Source organism: Colletotrichum higginsianum, chromosome 5, assembly GCF_001672515.1.
Source record: "Colletotrichum higginsianum IMI 349063 chromosome 5, whole genome shotgun sequence".
Classification (NCBI taxonomy): domain Eukaryota; kingdom Fungi; phylum Ascomycota; class Sordariomycetes; order Glomerellales; family Glomerellaceae; genus Colletotrichum; species Colletotrichum higginsianum.
In genome coordinates, this window is record NC_030958.1 from 4,123,635 (window position 1) to 4,141,665 (window position 18,031).

The following is an 18,031-nucleotide window of genomic DNA, read 5'->3' on the forward strand; positions in this document are numbered from 1 at the left end:
ATATGACCCGTTTGCTGTCAACAATCAGCGACCACACCACCAACGCCCAGCGACCAACAAAAGCCGCAGATAGTCGCCTATGACGGGTTCTTGACGTGGCCAGCCGTAGCGGCCTTCAGTATTTCGCCCTCCAAACCCTTGATGTGAACGAAATCGACACCCGCTCTCTCGAGAGCACCCCGCCCTGTGTTATCTTTGACAAACTTTTCCGGCTCTTGGACGCCAACGTAGACAGCCTTGATGAAAGACCGCAGTTTGAGGATCCTGTTGGTGCAAGGCAGGTTTCCGCTGAGCCTGACTGAGCATGGCTCCATGGTGGTGTAAAGGACTAAGGGCGTCTTGATCACCGAGATGAGATCCTCCTCGGCCACCTCATGCTGCTCGGCCAGCTTCATGAAGCAACATTGCTCAGCGTGTGTGTTACCGGGAAGCTCCAAAGTGTAACCCGTTGAGACGACTGTGTTGCTGGCGGGGTTGACGAGCAAAGCTCCAACCCTGTAGTTGGAAGGCTTTGGCGGAGATTGCTTCGCGAGTGAGAGTGCATATTGGAGATATGCTGTGTGATCGCCGGGTGCAATCGGCGCCGGTTGAATGTCATCGATCCCTGATGTCATTTTCGAGCTTTTCGAGGAATGTGCCACGGAAGAGAATGTGCCGCTTTTTTGTACACGTACGAGAAGTTGGCAATGGCTTCGCGGTCATTTGATACTCGTATGATTCAGTCTCATTGAATGTGACTAAATTTTTCTGTTTGTGAACTGTCGGATGTAGAGCCTCAGAAGGCGGGGCATCATTCCATGATCCTTCGGCCCAGGAGGGGTCCCCATCAATCGGTGCCGCACTCCCCGTTCCGCCGATGGTTCAATCCCAGACGCACGGCTCTCAGAACGGTCTTAACGCACTCCACCACCTTTGGCGCTAATTCCCGACCCACCACTTTAGCTGTCGCGTCTCCGCCGACTTGACCGCGTCGCAGAGCTCGGACTTTCCGTCTCTTGCCATTTCGACATTCACATCACCATCACAACCCCGAAAATGTCTTCACCAGGGGATTCTATTGAGGAGGAGCCTCCTGTCATTGAACCCTACGAGATTCTTGGACTAGAGCGCGAGGCTACGGCCGACCAGATCAAGTCAGCCTACCGGAAGGCAGCTCTCAAAAACCACCCAGGTAGACGGAAAAGAAAAAGACGTGCCCACCTTTCCAACTGTAGCTGACGTTTGATGCGTAGACAAGGTCACCGACGATAAGAGAGACGAGGCGAAGGAGAAATTCCAGTCCATTGCCTTTGCGTACGCCGTCCTGTCCGACCCGGCACGACGCAAGCGCTATGATGCCACAGGCTCGACTTCTGAGTCCATCGTCGACTCAGAAGGCTTCAATTGGTCCGACTTCTACCACGAACAATTCCGAGATGCGATATCTGCAGACGCCATTGAAAATTTTGCCAAGAAGTACAAGGGCTCCGACGAGGAGAAAGATGATGTACTGCTTGCCTACACGGAACACAAGGGCGACATGGACAAGATTTACGAAACGGTGATGCTGAGCAACGTACTCGAGGATGACGAACGCTTCCGCACCATCATTGACGATGCAATTACCAGTAAAGATGTCCCGACCTTCAAACGATACACCAAGGAGAGCAAATTGTCCAAGGCGGCCCGCGTCAAGGCAGCAAAGGGCGAGGCGCAAGAGGCCGAGGAGTACGCCAAGGAGTTGGGCGTACACGATAAGCTCTTCGGTGGCGGCAAGGCAACCAAAGGACGGAAGAAGGCGAAGGAAGGTGGCGAGGATGATCTGGCAGCGCTCATCAAGAGTAACCAGCAAAAGCGCGCCGGCTTCCTGGATGACCTTGCCGCCAAGTATGGGGCCACCAGCCAGCCCAAAAAGGGCAAGAGGAGAGCCGTCGAAGAGGAAGAGCCGTCAGAAGAGGCATTCCAGGCTGCTGCTGCGCGGTTGAAGAAGCCCAAGACAGAGGAGAGCAAACCCGCGAACGCGGGACGGAGATCAAAGCGGTAGACCTGGCAGGTGTGGTTACGGCGTCTTGGGTTATGGATCACAGCAGGCATAAGATGACGGGAATGGCTTACATTATGATGGATGGCGTTACATTGAAATGTTTATCGATGACGAAGATGCCCTTTGGCTTTTGCACCCTTCTTTCCTTGGACCTGGTTCGAAGGTGCATGTTGCTTGGCGCATTGAAAGAACCGCTGCCTAACGCCACGATGCGGGGCACTTTAGCACCCCAGCGCCTCTGCAAGACATGCACGTCCCCAGGTCAACCATTATTTTCTCCACATACACATGCTCGACGCGTCGCACCTTTTCGAATGACCAACAACTCCTGATCGCTAGCAGTCCATCTCGTAGATGATAGTCAGATCTGGGTAGAAACAGCCCCGCTGACTCCAACCGATCATGCCATGACGAGCGATTCATCCGCAGGCCTCTATCCGCGATACTGCCTACACCTCTCCCCTACCTTTAACACCTGGTGTCTCTTGCACGCATCCGACATCCACGCCCTGAAATCCGTGCCTGAATATGAAGGTATGTTGCAAAGAAGGATACATTACCAAGCCTCTGCTAACGACCTCACGGTTCCACAGTCCAGAACTTCTACTTCCACAATAACTTGCCTATCAAATGGGCTCGTATCGTTGGCATTGTTGTCGCCGTCGATGACTTCCCGGGCCGGCGCATCTACACGGTTGATGACAGCAGCGGGGCGTGCATCGAATGCGTCGTCGTACTGAAGACGCCGCCGTTATTGGACACGAGCGCACCGAAACCCGATACGGCCGGATGGTTTAACGGCAATAGGCCGCAGCCGCAGCCGCCAGCGGACTGCTTGGATGTGGACGTGGGTAGTGTCGTCGACCTCAAGGGGGGCCTCGCGACGTTTCGCGAGGAGAAGCAGATCAAGATCGAAAAGGTTAGGATCATCAGGTCCACGGAGCAGGAGGTGGCGCTATGGGAGCGGCGCACACGGTTTCGGAACGACGTCCTCCTGCAGCCTTGGGTGCTCAGTGAGAAGCAAATACGGAAGTGCAAAAAGGAGGAAACGAGGGACACTACTGGAAACGACGGTGATGAGAAACAGCGCAAGAAAGAGAAGAGGCGGGAGCATAGGAGGAAGATAGAAGAGGAAATGCGGCAAAAGACCGATGCTGCTGCGGCGGCGGCGGCGGCGGCGGCAGCGGCAGCGGCAGCAGCGAAAGAAGATCGATACCGCGTCCATAAGCTGAGAAAGGAAGTGGAACGACCGCCGATGCCTTTTCTCACTTCAGCAGCCGCAGATCCGATCGCGGAAGGGGATCGATACCGCGTCCATAAGCTGAGAAAGGAAACGGAGCGGCCTCCAAAGACTATTTCCCACTCGGCAGCCGCAGATTCGACCGCAAAAGATGATCGATATCGTGTTCACAAGCTGGGAAACTTGAGAGTCAACAACTCTGGCAGGAGGACCGGTGCATCTGGTGGCCTATTGCGGCAAGTCCTCGACAGAAGCACCGGTGGGGGGATGTAGTGCCCATGGACATTAACTCCTGGGAAGGACCAGTCGGGTATAGGTGCTCTGGATTTGGCTTTTATACATTGATACCCCAAGGTCGCAATCGACCATTCCTCGCCAATCTATGCTGGAGGACGCCGTATCTGTGAAATAGTACCGTCTCTGCCCTATTGTCATGCTTGTTCTTTTGGCCAGTACACGATTTTAGCCGTCATGTTTCCATCAACGAGCCGAATCTCACCATTGACATTTGCCAAGAATATGCCAAGACGACCTGCAAGTTGGAGTGCCCGGTGATCCACTGACAAGGTCTGGTTGCACCAGAAGGATTACCTGCGTGTCAACTTGAAGGTATCATCGCAGCGAGTCTTCTAATTATATAGAGAGCTGCTACAGATACAATGCTTCCATTTACCTATGCCGAGTCGTTGCAAATACTGGGATGCGGTGATTACGTCACTGGCCCGAGTGCCTCGCAACCGGCCTTTTCCAGAGAGAGAGGGAGACCTGACCGACTTGGTCCCTGGAAGAGACAACATCTCTAGTCCCGCCTGCATGCCTCTGTACCTGAGGCCAAGTGACCAGTTGCTCTGTCAATTGCAGGATCATTTTCCCATCTTTGGCTGTTTTCATCAATAGTGAGTGTTCTAGTCCTAGGCCTGCCCAGCGGCAGCTTGGATGCCGAAGGGTACCCACGCCAAGGGCAAGCACGCGTCAGCCAAAGAGGGTCTCTCTGTGCAGCATTAGTCGTGCGTGTGCATATGTTTGAACCGAAACTTCCTTTCCATCGCAACCTCTTCATATTTCGTACCTGCCAGTGAAAAGGACTGGAAACTTAACTTCACAGCTAAGCAACCTACCTACCTACCTACCTAAGTTCCGGTGGCCACTCGTCTTCCCAGACGCATCACGCCCCTCTGATCCACATTATCCAAGCCTCACACCTTGCAAACTGCCACGGCGTGATTGCCCCTTTGGTTTTCGTTATTGAATAAAACCCGTCGAGTCCTCCAGCGATACCTAGGCAGAAGCAGACTTATTACCTAGGCCCCTCGTTGCCCTATTGCACTGCCCACTTCGCGCTCGGGTTTGGCCGAGTTCCCCGGCAAGACGTTCTACATTCCTCCCAGGTGAGACCTCTCCATTGTTCCTGGAACCATTACATGCCTGCACCATGGTGTTGCACAGCAACGAAACAACTCTTAATGATCCCGCAAGCAAGGTGACATGGCACTGCCGGCTCACCGCTGCGTTGTGTTGTTGATCCGGCAGCTGCTCGTTTATATGAACGTTGAAGTGTCATCTATATTCTTCTTGATCACCTGAGGAGCCTTTCCTTTTCTTACATGCTACCTATATCACTCATCAAGAGGACAGACTTGGGTTTGGGTCTTCTTGTACACACGCACCGACACGACAAGACACAATTCTTTCCCGCAATGACGGGCTTTCACTCCAAAATGGGGATCATTGGGCTAACTCTGATACAGGTCTTCTTCTGCGAGAGCGCCCTCGCTCTATTTCAACAGCAACACGTCCGGCTTCATGCTACTCATCAGGACCCGGCAACTGTTGGCCAACTGAACATTCGGTCTTTGTTACTCGACACTCGTGATCTCACCTGTCTCACGGAGACGGCAAATTTCACTGTAACCGTCAGGGTCACAAGAGGAGCTCAGCAAACATCAGCGCCCATCTTTGACAGCACTGAGGCCGTTTCCGCCATCACTACTTCGGATCCCACCGGAACAGTAGTGATTCTGCCATCTTTGACTAACAAGGTGCCCCAAACGTCGGGTTTCATACCTAGTAGCCTGGAGACCTCTGGCAAGGCAACGTCGTGCCCTCTCCTATCAAACACCATTCCGGTCCCCACCACCTTGATTGACTCGACATCACCCGTAACAACAGTTGAACCAATTCCTTCCGCGCCAATGCCGTCCGGAGATATCTTCGCGGAGCCCATCGCCACGGTGGCGCCTCCTGGTTCTATTCCGGTGCGCAACGACCATCCCGTCCCGAGGAAGGGTATTACGTCGAGCTCGCCGCTTCAGACCAACAAATTTTACTCCAACTTCTTCCTGGGAGACCAGACAGCGCCGACGTACACCTACCCTTACGGCATAGCATGGGGGGCAGGGCGGGGGGCTGCTGCCAGCTTCGGCATGACTATTTCCCACATCGAGGCGAACCAGCGTGTCTTTGGGCCGACCAAATCTTCAGGCGCTGCGGCCTATTTCATTAACCCGGTAGGTATTCAGTCCATGGTCATAAGTGCCCTGGAGCTTGGTCCAGACACCGCCGTGGGAGTCGACAGCGTCACGGCCTTCTCTGCAACAATTCACTTGAAGCCAAACGCCCAAGCTGTGCCTGCAATCTCCTTTCCCCTTGTTCAAGGAATGCCCTTCATCACGGCCCGATATGCCGGCGCGACCCCCGTCATCCGAACGGGAGTCTTCTTCAAGACGGTCACGCGGGTGACACAGGACCCCAAGCCCGGGGTTGCCAAGTTCACCTTCCAGCTTGAAGATGGCAAGATCTGGCGGCTGTATGCATATGCAACCACTGGACCCCAGCTTAATCTGCAGGTTGTCAACAATGGGCTTGCACAATCAACGCAGCCCTTCTACGGCGTCATCCAGATCGCCAAAGATCCGGGGAACGGCGAGGCCCTGCTTGACCACGCTGCTGGTGTATATCCCACAACGGTCGATTTGGCTGGCTCCGTCAGTGGTACGACGGGCTCATACACCTTCAAGTTCGCCAAGAGTGGCCACCCTGAGGGAAACCTTGTCATGTATGCTCTGCCGCATCATGTCGCCTCGTTCGACTCCACGACAAGAAACGCCGTTCAGCCAGTGCAGATCTTGACTCCTACCAAGGGTACCGCAACTGCGGTCTTGGCTGATCAGTGGACGATGGTTGAGGCGGAAATGCCTGTTAACATGGATTTTTCTCCGTGGAGTCCTGAACGAGGCAGCCTCACCACGCTGTCCGACAACGCACGAGTCGTAATCCGCGGGATAGCAGCCCAGGAGGTATCCCAAGACATGATGGCTCAGTCCGACTTGGATTCTATGTATTTCAGTGGAAAGGTCCGTGTACTCCACAGAATCTACCGCAATGATTTGGCTAACATGAGTGTAGGCTCTCGCTAAGTTTGCCTTGTTGATCGTAGTGATCAATGACATTCTGCAAGACCCAGCCTTGGCGCAGTCGGGTCTGAACAGGCTCAAGGCGGCTTTTGCAAGGTTTGCTGCTAACCAGCAGAGGTTCCCTTTAGTATATGAGAGTGAGTTTCATCTTATGCCATGTATGAATCCTAACACTAACCCGCTTGACAGGCGCCTGGGGAGGCGTGGTGTCTTCGGCAACGTACGTGACGGGCAACGACGGAGCTGATTTTGGCAACACGCAATACAACGACCATCACTTTCACTACGGCTATCACATCCTAGCCGCCGCTGCTATCGCTCACCTGGATCCTGGCTGGTTGAACGAGAACAAGGATTATGTGAATGCTCTGGTGCGCGACGTCGCCAACCCCAGCACCAAGGACGCTTACTTCCCTACTTGGCGCGCATTCGACTGGTATCATGGCCACAGCTGGGCGCATGGCCTATACGCTTCGTACGATGGAAAGGTAACTGGTGCTGTCGGTAACATCAAGATCATTCATCGGCTTACACCGCGTTTAGGACCAAGAATCAAGTTCGGAGGACATGATGCACGCCTACGCCCTTAAGATGTGGGGAGACGCCTCGGGAGACGTCATGCTCTCGATGCGAAGCAATCTGCAACTCTCCATTATCGCACGCGCTCTCCAGCACTACTATCTCTACAAGAGTGACAACGCCGTGCAGCCACCCCAGTTTATCGGAAACAAGGTGGCAGGCATCCTCTTTGAGAACAAGATCGACCACACGACCTACTTCGGCGCTAATATCGAGTTCATCCAGGGCATCCACATGATCCCCCTCCTCGCGCCCTCACCTCTTGTCCGTACCCCTGACTTCGTGCGCGAAGAGTGGGACGTGTACTTTAGCGGAGGCCGCGTCGACGGTATCGCGGGTGGCTGGAGGGGCATTATCTACGGAAACCTGGCTACCATCGACGGCAGGACCGCGTGGGACTTCTTCAACAGCTCAAACTTTGATCCCGGTTGGATCGACGGCGGTGCCAGCTTAACGTGGTACTTGACGTATGCTGCTTGTGAGTTGGGCTCTTGTCCACATACGCCGAAGAACCTGGCCGCTAACATTGATGTGTAGTGATGGGCAATGTCTGATGCTGGCTCTCTCTCTCTCTCAAGCACCTTACGAAGAATCCTAGAAACATGAAGATTGAAACGAAGTCTATGACTGGTGGATGAGACCTGAAGACAAGAAGGCGGCAACATTCGAATTCGGTTCCCTATTCTTTTGCAGCGTAGACGAGTAATGCCATGACGGATAACGACCGCCAAGAGACGGAGACACAACAATCCCTCAACGACGACTATGAAATCAACACCAAACACTATTAGACAGCATTTTTAGCAATGAGAATGGGAGTTCACTGCCTTGCTTTCAAGCATGTCCCTGTCTTATCTGCCAAGTGAAGGGTCCACGTCCAGTCGTTTCGACCGACCATCCATGAACAGACAGCGTGCAAGAGGTGTCCCGAGGCTCTGGTTTGGGGTTTCGCCCGGTCAGGATCTCGTAACGTCGGAACTCGGCGCGTCTGAAGGATAATGCAGCAACTAGGCCCTTTGCGCGATCAAGATCCGATCCCCAGGTGTCTGCCCTCTGGCAGCTTGGCCATGCAGGATGAAAGAGCGTACGTCGCTAGCTCGAAGCTCGGGGGGTGGTTCAGATAAAAACCGGGCATCTCAGACACGGACACAGACACACAAAGACACCCCGGGCTTCTCGACGGAAAAGACGGCAACGCGGCAACGCGGTCTCGGGAGTCTGGGGAAATCGCCCAGATAACCCCTGGGGGAGTGGATGAAGATTTCCCTCTGGTGTAAGCTCCCCTGGTGTGTGTCCCTGGATGACGCGTCACCCGTCCGCGTAACACGGGTCCCCGGCATCTCTGGCCTCTTGGGACCCGGAGCGAAGGGTCGGTAGGGCAGCCCGACAGGCTAAGCTTTTTGGTCGCCACAATGCTTATTGCGACTGCTGGTCAGAATCAGGCTGCGGGTGACGCGGGTTTTATGTCCAGCGAATTTTTTTAGAGATACGCAGATTAATACGGCAGCATGGTACTGGCCGAACGACACGGGTGGTGCTGCCCAAGCACCGTGATTATTGTCTGCGCACACTGCCCTGGAACACTGTGTGGTAATATCTAGGGCACCTTATTAGGTCATCGACATATCTTTCCGTTGTACAAGCCTGCAAAGTTGCAGTCGGATGTTGCAAGGGAATGCGCCTCGGACAATGAGCGAATACCTGATGTAACCCGTTTTGAAGAGCTCTGAGGCATGCTTAAACCATTCAAGGTCTGATTTGGTGTAGTGCTGCGCCTTCCTCAAATTCTGGAGGCAGCTAACCTGCCAAATGCTGAGACGTTCGTTACATTACTCTAGGGCCCGCCGCTCACCGGGGATGTTCGCCAGCAGACATCTATGATACCTGAATGCCTACTTGAAGCTGGGTGTCGCTCGGGAATCGGGGCAGTTGCTTCAGCTCAGTTGGATTTCAGCCCACTGAGGCTTTGGCTGATGGGGCCACACTAATAGATGACAAGCTGTGTTGGGGTGAAAATTGGGACGAATTGTCACCGTCCGTCCATAAGGTAGCAGACCTATAGCTAGCTACCTGCCTATCTAGGGAGTGCACTCTGTACAGATGCCTTACTAACGACCACATGGTTACCTAAGCATGTATTGGGACGAATGCAAAAGGCAGGCTGGGCTGTGTTCGTCCGCTGCAAATTATCGAGAGCCCCTCTACATCTCAGTTCATCTACAGAGTGTTCTTTTCAATAGGTTAACAAGCCAGCCCCGTCCAACAGTGATAGCACCAGGGCCCCGTCGCTGCCTCACCTTGGCCTGCAAGACAAGCAACCAAGCCACGTGCATGCTACGAAGCGCCCGGCGCTACAGCCCACAGACGGAGCTGAACGGGAGAACGTGGTCAGATTCAAGTGGGGGCGCGAGATCTGCCAAATGGATGGTGGTGGCTGTAAAGTGCCAGCGCACCAAGGCCGCATCGAGAGCGCGCGTGGATGACTCGGGAAGTTGGGGCAGCGACGCCGCCCCCACAATTCAGAGTTGGGGAAATGTTCGTTGCCGCCAATTGCAAAGCGAGGCGTGCACGGCGTGCACGCGTTCTCGACCGACAAAGTTAATAGTCACGAGTCGAGGCTCGCAGAGAGACGTGCTTGTATTTACGACTTGGCAAAGAGCCAAGGCAGTGGTTGTGCAGAGCGGCGAGGCTTGGTTACCGAGCACCGAGGAATGATGGATAGCAAGCTTGTATCGATACGTGCGATTAGGATGATAAGGGGTTCAGCGGTGCCGAGAAGGCCCCATGTCCGGTTAAGGCTCGACATCGCACTTCAACGTCGATGTGGTTGGGGGGCCGTAGATCGGTGCATGGGCCTTGGGATCCGAGTGGACAGGGCGGGTCCCCGCAGCCAGCGAGCCAAGGCAGGGCTTTTCGCAGGGCAACCGAAAACAGCATTTACAGGCAGTTCTGTTTTGGTATGTGTGTACAGAGCTTCCTGGAGGCTGTTCAATTGATGATGGTGGGTGCCCGAGACTTGGAAAGTAAGTATCACATCCAAAAGGAAGAATTCTCTAGGTTTGTGAGTGCTTTGTAGCGCCGTGGCAAACTGTTGTTCAGCCGAAGCAACAATTCTCACCCGAGACCAGAAATAGCCCCCGTCCCCGTTTCAAGGGTTGAGACAAAGCGAAGGGGGAAAATGAGGACGAGGGAGCCGTAAATCGAACAAGAACTGTGCGCAACAGTGGTGGACTACATCGTACAGCTCGAACTGTTTGTAGCAAATCATCCGGTCCCTGAGCCGAATGTCAGGACGAATTTCCTGGCAGTGGGCCAGCCGCGTGCCGAGACGGAGGAAATGCAGTGGTTCGGTTTTGACTCCAAGGTTGCTGAGGCAATGCGTGGCGGGTATGCAAATTTGGGTTCGGACAAGGGACAAGTATGGAATGCAAGAGACAGCTGGCCGGCAATAGCGTTTGTGTCTACTCTGCAGGCAAAGGATTAAGGAAAAAGAGAAGAGAGAAGAAAAGATAGGCCATGGTGGCTCTTGGTTTCCGAAGCGAGGCCAGATCCCATCGAGGCAAGAATAGGTGGATGACGGACGAGATGAGACGACGGTACGATGACGGAGGACAGTACCGTAAGAAGTGCGACGAGTAATTAAGTACAGTAGGCACCCTTAGCGCCACTGGCAGTAACGGTACTCGAACCGGCGGAAATGTGGGAGTGGAGAGGTCCAGGCGGAGCAAGAGGAAGGCACGGAGAGACTCACAGGCCCAAGTAGGCAAGTGGGCGGGCGTCGAACAGGAAACAGCGGAGAAATATCAGAAGCAACGCCAGACAAACACAGCCACGCTTGGCACTCAGGAAGCCCCCCATTGGATGTCGTCGACCTCACCCCTTGGCTCCCCATGACTGAAACCTGCTCGCTACTGGCTAGGCTGTTTGTATGACGTTTCCCCCCTAGCAAACTCGCTGAGGAGGGAGCCACGGCTCACGCAGTGGGTAGCAGAAAGCTCTCTACCTGAGGTACCCGTACCTACTCAGGTAGGTTGTGTAGGGTCTGGGAGCATGACATGCCCAAGGACCACACGGCATTCTCGACTGATGCAGTCATGGCAGGGTAATTGACGCCAGAAGTGCAGTGCCGGGTGCTGGATGCAGCCGTTTGAACGTCAATTGTCGACTCTGAGTCCCTGGTTTTGTGCTAGTGGCCTCGTCATCGTTGGGAAAGTCTGCCGCGAGGGAGGCCGCCCATGCACCCAAAACTATGATTCCCTCCCCGCCGGCTCTGCCAGTCTCGTCTCATCCCATCCATATTCTTCTTGGGTACCACAGCGTCCGTCCCACGTTCTCCATAGTAGCCTGACAGAAAAAGGGGGCTGTGTTCGTTTCTTGTTCAACCGCCCTTCAATCGCTATCCGTACCCATTTTGCCATCGCCTGAGCTCGCTCCTCTCAGAGCCCGCCTCACCCTTTCCTCACCCTCTCGTTCGCTCTCTGAATCACATTCACCGCAGAGACTCCCGGTTGGCCTTGCGCTCTTCTCGCACACCATCTCTATCTCAACGCCTCGACCCCGACTCGACTCGACTGCTGCTCTGCTGCATCGTCGGCCTCCTGCCTGTCTGCACAGCACGTTCGATCCAACCCACTTGGACCACCTTCTCCCGATACATATCCTCAGTACCTCGAGACTTGGCGCCTGAAGTGCTTTCCCATAGTGTAGCTCTGCCAGCCATCCATTGGGCCACACCGTCGCTGACCGACCGGCCTGTACCCCACTCCCCTTGCTATCGGGCGACGCAGGCATAAGGCCTCGAGCGAAAATCTCATCCGGTCCGTTGTGACGGTCAACTACTCCCGGAGATAGATACCTCCCTCGCCTTGGCTTGGGTGTGTGCTGGCCGTGATACCGTGCAGACCAGAAAAATAGTCAAGAGTCACTTGTCGCGCACGACATGGTGTGTAAGTACTTCGCCCGCCCAACTGCACCTTATTTTTCATTTCCCTCCGCCTTACCTTGAACCTACATCACCTGCCTTTCCATTTCATCGATTCTTCCACTTTTCCACCATCCACTGCCTGCTGCTACCTGACATTGCCTTAGTGCACTCTGCAGCCCCAGCAAAGTCCCCTCCCCCCCATGTCCTAGAGCTGCATATCTCCCTGGACAATCTTGACTCTTGGCACTGCCCAGGTAGTCTCAGGCGCTCTTCTGCTTCTCTCTGCCGCAGCCAAAGTCATCTTTCTTTCCTCCAAGCCACATTCTGGCATCGCAAGCAACCCACCACTGCCTTTTCTTTCATTCTTCCCACCCACCTGCACTGGACTACGGCGCACATCTATCTGGTCGCCTTGTCCTGTGCATTGTCATTCCCTTGCCCTTTTCACTCCCTTTTCTGTTGTTGCTCAACTACCGGCCGCCTTGCCCCGAAATACGCCCATCCATCACGAGGAGACGCGCGATAGGAGACATATCTTTGCTTTAGTGGTCAGGGCTCCGGCTAACTATGACGGTGCGATGTCCGACGATTCAGCCAACCAGCATTTTCGCGGACAGGTCCGCTCTTGGGGTACCGCCAACAAGCCCAACGGGCGCGATGGCGATGTCGACGAGAACTCGCCGCTTCTCGTGAACGGCAATCACTCGGCAACTCACGAATCCCATGTCGTCAACGGCGACAGCGGCAACCAGACGCTCAAGTTCCTCTTCAATTCGACACATACCCCGGGCACCGACAGCCCCAACGTTGCTGTCAGGTATTCGTCCCAGGTCTGGCACGTCACCAAGGTGTCGCTCCTGAGCAGTAAGTCAATGATGCACCTGCGCCTTTGGTGAGATGGGCCATGTTTGCGCCGCAGTTGCTAACGAACCGCCTGAACCGCAGACTATGTCAACTTCCTTCTTGTCATGGTGCCCCTTGGCATTGTTGCCGGAAAGCTTCACTGGAGCCCGACTGCTGTCTTCACCATCAACTTCTTCGCCATTATCCCGCTTGCCGCTGTTTTGTCGTTTGCGACCGAACAAATCTCCATGAAGCTCGGTGAAGCTCTTGGAGGGTTGCTCAACGCCACCTTTGGAAATGCGGTCGAACTGATCGTCAGCATTGTCGCCCTGAAGGAAGGCCAGATCGAGGTGGTCCAGTCGTCCATGCTGGGCTCTATCCTTTCCAACCTGCTTCTCGTCATGGGCATGTGCTTCTTCTTTGGCGGCATTGTCAACATGCGCGACAGGGTTACTGGCCAGGGCATGGAACAGAGCTTTGCCTCTGCTACGGCGCAAACCACCTGTTCGCTGATGACACTGTCTTCGGCATCGCTCGTCATCCCCGCTACGGTAAGCATACCCTAATGTGCTCACTCCCCCCCGCCTACCTACTAATGACGTTATGGTAGCTCTACTCTGTGCTTGACAAGGCCGATAGTGTCGAGAAGGAGCACAGCATTCTAGTCCTTTCCCGCGGTACCGCCATCATCCTGTTGTTGCTCTACGTTCTCTACTTGTGGTTCCAGCTGCGCACTCACCCCAATCTCTTCGATGCCGAAATCCAGCACCACAACGACGAAGAGGCCGAGGAGCCCATCATGGGCCCTATCGCCGCCGCCACCGTGCTTGTTGTCACCACCATTCTGGTTGCCATCTGTGCCGACTACCTCGTGGAGAGCATCGACCCTATCGTCGAGACGGCGCACATCAGCAAGAACTTTATCGGTCTTATTCTTATTCCTATTGTCGGCAACGCGGCTGAACACGTCACGGCTGTCGTCGTGGCCATCCGGAACAAGATGGATCTAGCTATGGGTGTTGCCATCGGTTCCAGTATTCAGATCGCCCTCCTCGTTACCCCTTTCCTTGTTATCCTCGGATGGGCTGTTCTCGACAAGCCGATGACCCTGCACTTTGAGACATTCGAGACTGTTGCCTTTGCATTCTCTGTGCTCGTAGTCACATACACTGTACAGGATGGCAAGTCCAATTACCTCGAGGGTGCAATGCTTCTTGGCCTGTACATCATTATCGCCTTGGCCTTCTATGTCAGCCCCAGCGATGCTTTGGACAAGGTCCTGTCCGTTGTTCAGCGTTGAAGGCGTGAAGACACGGTTGAAAGTTCTATACGTTTCTTGGCAAAACGGGGTGGTCGGCAATCCCAATGTCAGTAAACAAAAACAGGGTCCGCTACACCGCCCATATGTGCGCCTTGGCACTATTGCGTTTTTACGAAGTAATTAACGAATGGGGTGGCCGCTAAACGAAGGTCTATCATCAAATTACTCCTTAGGTGGCAATCGTTTTACATGTGTATTTCCTTGTGTACTTAGTGCGAACTGTATTATATTTCTTGGAGTGGGCTTGGGGGGGAAGGATTCGAGGTTCCTTTTCGCGCAACGGTGAAAATTGGCAGGAACACAACACGGGAGCAGAAATAAAAACAGACGAAAAAACTGTTTACAGAAGTTCCTCCTAGTGTTTCAATTAAACGAGAATAAGAATACCATCACTGTCTAAACCAAGGGGAAACCGATTCTTTTGTTCGCGTGTTCCTATTAGCACCTTTGGTACCTCGCCGGATACCATTATGATGAGTTCCTTCTATCGCAGCAGGCACAAAATCAAAGCTGTGATGTGTCTTGCTATATAACTTTTTTCCATTACATGGTCGGCCTTGACATGGGCGCAATGATACCCTGCTTCTTGAGAATGCGTGGCTTGGTTGCCTCCTGGTGAGATTCCTTGGTGACCCATTCCGGACCGAGGGGCAGACGCAGCGAGCGCTCGTACTGCGCCTTGGACTCGAAGGGATGAGGAAGCTGTGTGGCGAGGTATTTGTCGTTCTGAAGTCCTGTTAGCAATGAAAAAAAAGAACATGTGGAAAAGAATAAAGAAAACAAATTGGTGGTAGAGAGGCACACAGAGACAGAGAGTGGGAAGGGAGACAGACTTTCTTGACGCGCTTCTCGCTGATGATGACCTTGTCCAGCTTGGCGTCCTTGCGGTCCGCCTTCTTGACGCCCTCGACCTTTGTTACGAACCGGCCCTGCTGTCGTTTCTTCTCGCGGCTACTCACGCCGTCACCAACCCAGCCGCCCCAACCGGGCAGGGTGTTGTCGACGATCTTGTCGTCATCTTCGGCCTCGACGTCGGCCTTTTCGCGCGCGAAGTCGATGACGACGTCGTCGCCCGCGAAGGCCTTGTCCATGGCTGCGACGTCGCGGATCGCGAGGGGGAGGTGGACGTCCGGGGAGGGGTCCGAGTCGCCGTCGGAGTCTTCGTCAGCGAGAGTTCCTCCTGTTGACGTCCTTGACACGGCGGAAGATTTAGGCTTAGAGGGTTGGGGTTTGCCCGACGAGGCCGTCATGGCAAGGGAGTTGTCGAGGTCCTCGACCCGCGCACCGCTGCCCTTGCCGCCCGTCTTAGCAGACTTCTTGCGCGGGCCCGAGGACCACGCGGATCCCGTCATCGAGGGCTCCGCGGTGAGGGAGAAGCCTGTGTTGACGACGCTGTTGTCAGGGACGTCGTTGCCGTCATCGTCGTCGGCCCGCGCGGCCGCCTTCCTTTGTTTCTTCCCGGCCAACAGGGCGGGCACCGAGATGGCGGGCTGCGCGGCGCTGCCGAACTTTTTGCGGCCGACCTCGGTGACCTCGGCGTCTGAGTCGGCCTCTCCGGCGTCTGAATCGAGGTCCCGGCGGATCTGCGCAATGAGCTCGTCGTTGGCCTTCTTCTGCGCCGCCTCGGCCTTTTTCATGAACTTCATCTGCATCAAGCCGGACGCGGGCCCGTCGTCCTCCTCCTGCTCGAGGCGGTTGAGCTTCTTCAGCAGCTTGCGCTGCTCGCCGCCCTCTTCGTCTGACCCGCCGCTGTCACTGTCGTCCGCGGACCGGTCAGAGTCCTCGTCGCCGCCCGCGCGGCCTTCCTTGCGCTTCCGGAGCTCCTCCTCGCGGCGAGCCATGTCGTGTAGGCCAGCACGGTAATCGTCATCCCACACAGCGCGCTTGTTGCCGGCGCCGAGCTTGGCCCACTTGGAGTCCCTGTGCCGGGCGCCAACGCGCTCGAGGGCCCTCGCGCGGTCCTGCGCGTCGCGCTCCGCCTCGGAGTCGATCTCGCCGTTCTCCGCCATGGCCTCATGAAGCTTCATCTCCTCGCGCTCTTTCTCCTTGCGGTGCACACGGTGGTACGCCTTGGATTTGATCTTCTTGATGCGCTTCGCGCGCTTGGCCTCGCGCGAGCTGAGCTCGCGCTCGCGGCGGCGCTGGTTGACGAGGTCCTTAAGCGCCTCCTGCGAGAGTCCCTCCTCGGCCTCAGCCTTCTTCCTCTTATTCTCTTCTTCCTTGTTCATCGCGAGCCCGGACTGTTGCATGATGCCAAGGATCGTTTGCTCGAGCTCCGACGCTGAATTCTTGGCCGTGATGGCCTGCAGCTCGCGGTTGTCAAGGCCCTCGTCGGCGGCATTCTGCGGTAGCGGGAAGACGAGATGCTCGGCGCGACGGTTGTGCTTAACTGTCTCCTGCCAGCGGGTGAGCGTCTCGTTCGCCTTGTCGTACGCCGCGGCGCGTTGGAGCTTGTCCTGCTGTCGGCGCGACAGCGGCACCTCGAGTTTCTTGCCCGCGCCGGGGCGTGACGTTTCCTTCTCCTCCTTCGCCATGAGCTTGACCGACTTGCGCATCTGCGCATCCTTGACGCCCGCGAGGCCGAGGTCCTTGAGGTTGATCTTTTGCTTCTGCTTTGTGGGTGCCGCGTCCTTGTCGTCTTCGCCGCCGAAGCCGGCGATGAACTTTTGCAGCTCGCCGAGCTTTGAGGGGTCGGCTTCCAGCTCTTCGTCGTCATCGTCGTCTGAGGACGGCGGACTCTCAGCCTCGGCATCCGAGTCGTCCGAATCATCTTCGTCGTCTTGGCCGGCCATGGACTCGTCGGATTCGTACTCGTCCAGGGCTTGTGCCAAGTCTATCGCATCATCGCCGAGAGACTCGTCGTCGTCTTCTTCCTCATCTTCTGAGTCGTTCTAGCCATGACGTTAGCATAAAGCCGGCAGGCATGCACGCCGGGTCGTCACAAACCTCCTTTCCCTTGGCCGCCTTGCTGCCTCCGATGGAGTAGCCCTGGAAATCCTCCTGGTCACTCTCACCAAACGCCTCGTCACTGTCGAGTTCCGAGTCTTCGTCCTCGTTGACACCATAGTGCCATTCGTTTCCCTCGCTGTCGCTGCCATACTCGTCCGAGTCGCCGCCGGCCCCTGAAGAGGGCCTGGCCTTCTTCCGCCTGGGCTGGTCGTCCTCGTCCTCGTCTTCGTCGTCGTCCTCCTCATCGTTCGCGCGGCTGTGCTTTTTCCCAGTGTCGGGTGCCGCCTCGATCTCACGGAACCGTGGTGTGCGCTTCTCCTTGGTCGGGTACTGCTCCGAGGCGATGGTGAAGGCGTCGAGCGCCTTAGCTTGGGCCTTGGATTTCGACTTGCGAAAGTTTTTTTGCGCCGGCTTCGAGGACAGCAACGGCCGCCCGTGAGATTGTCTTCCGGGCATTTTTTTTTGGTGTATTTTAGGGAGGAAGGTCGAGGGCAATGGAGGTTGCTGTGTTGTGAGGTCAACCTTCAATTGTCCCGCCACAGACGCTTGCACGCAACGCTCACACCGTCCGAAAGCATGGGCAACTTTTTCCAATTCTGCCGTGGTGGGCGCAAGGCGGTGGGTAAGAAATTTATAGTGGGGTCCATAGACCCTTGTCAAATCTTCCCGCGCGATGTTCCGCTCTCCAGCTCAGGGACCTCGCGATCGAACGAGTGGGCCCGCTTCCCACAGCGTGCAA

The 18,031-nt window shown here is 55.4% G+C and overlaps 6 protein-coding genes across 6 annotated transcripts; 4 read left to right on the forward strand and 2 right to left on the reverse strand.

The window, feature by feature from the left end:
* Window positions 1–77: 77 nt before the first annotated feature.
* Window positions 78–614, reverse strand: CH63R_08104 (Cytidine and deoxycytidylate deaminase zinc-binding region; the record flags this gene model as incomplete). The annotated part of the gene is made up of 1 exon (XM_018303078.1): window positions 78–614. One exon carries the CDS (start codon window positions 612–614, stop codon window positions 78–80), a length of 537 nt encoding a protein of 178 aa, XP_018157856.1.
* Window positions 615–1,035: 421 nt separating this feature from the next.
* On the forward strand, window positions 1,036–2,023 carry CH63R_08105 (DnaJ domain-containing protein; the record flags this gene model as incomplete). Its single annotated transcript, XM_018303079.1, has 2 exons — window positions 1,036–1,171; window positions 1,233–2,023. The coding sequence occupies 2 exons, from the start codon at window positions 1,036–1,038 to the stop codon at window positions 2,021–2,023; spliced, it is 927 nt and encodes a 308-aa protein (XP_018157857.1).
* Window positions 2,024–2,430: 407 nt separating this feature from the next.
* Window positions 2,431–3,536, forward strand: CH63R_08106 (OB-fold nucleic acid binding domain-containing protein; the record flags this gene model as incomplete). The annotated part of the gene is made up of 2 exons (XM_018303080.1): window positions 2,431–2,557; window positions 2,617–3,536. The coding sequence occupies 2 exons, from the start codon at window positions 2,431–2,433 to the stop codon at window positions 3,534–3,536; spliced, it is 1,047 nt and encodes a 348-aa protein (XP_018157858.1).
* Window positions 3,537–4,981: 1,445 nt separating this feature from the next.
* On the forward strand, window positions 4,982–7,809 carry CH63R_08107 (glycosyl hydrolase family 81; the record flags this gene model as incomplete). The annotated part of the gene is made up of 5 exons (XM_018303081.1): window positions 4,982–6,616; window positions 6,669–6,813; window positions 6,866–7,164; window positions 7,220–7,733; window positions 7,793–7,809. 5 exons carry the CDS (start codon window positions 4,982–4,984, stop codon window positions 7,807–7,809), a joined length of 2,610 nt encoding a protein of 869 aa, XP_018157859.1.
* Window positions 7,810–12,757: 4,948 nt separating this feature from the next.
* On the forward strand, window positions 12,758–14,322 carry CH63R_08108 (Calcium/proton exchanger; the record flags this gene model as incomplete). Its single annotated transcript, XM_018303082.1, has 3 exons — window positions 12,758–13,043; window positions 13,125–13,573; window positions 13,633–14,322. 3 exons carry the CDS (start codon window positions 12,758–12,760, stop codon window positions 14,320–14,322), a joined length of 1,425 nt encoding a protein of 474 aa, XP_018157860.1.
* A 564-nt stretch (window positions 14,323–14,886) lies between these two features.
* CH63R_08109 (Small nucleolar ribonucleoprotein complex subunit utp14) lies at window positions 14,887–17,748 on the reverse strand (the record flags this gene model as incomplete). The annotated part of the gene is made up of 3 exons (XM_018303083.1): window positions 14,887–15,069; window positions 15,177–17,234; window positions 17,290–17,748. 3 exons carry the CDS (start codon window positions 17,746–17,748, stop codon window positions 14,887–14,889), a joined length of 2,700 nt encoding a protein of 899 aa, XP_018157861.1.
* Between the last annotated feature and the right edge of the window lie 283 nt (window positions 17,749–18,031).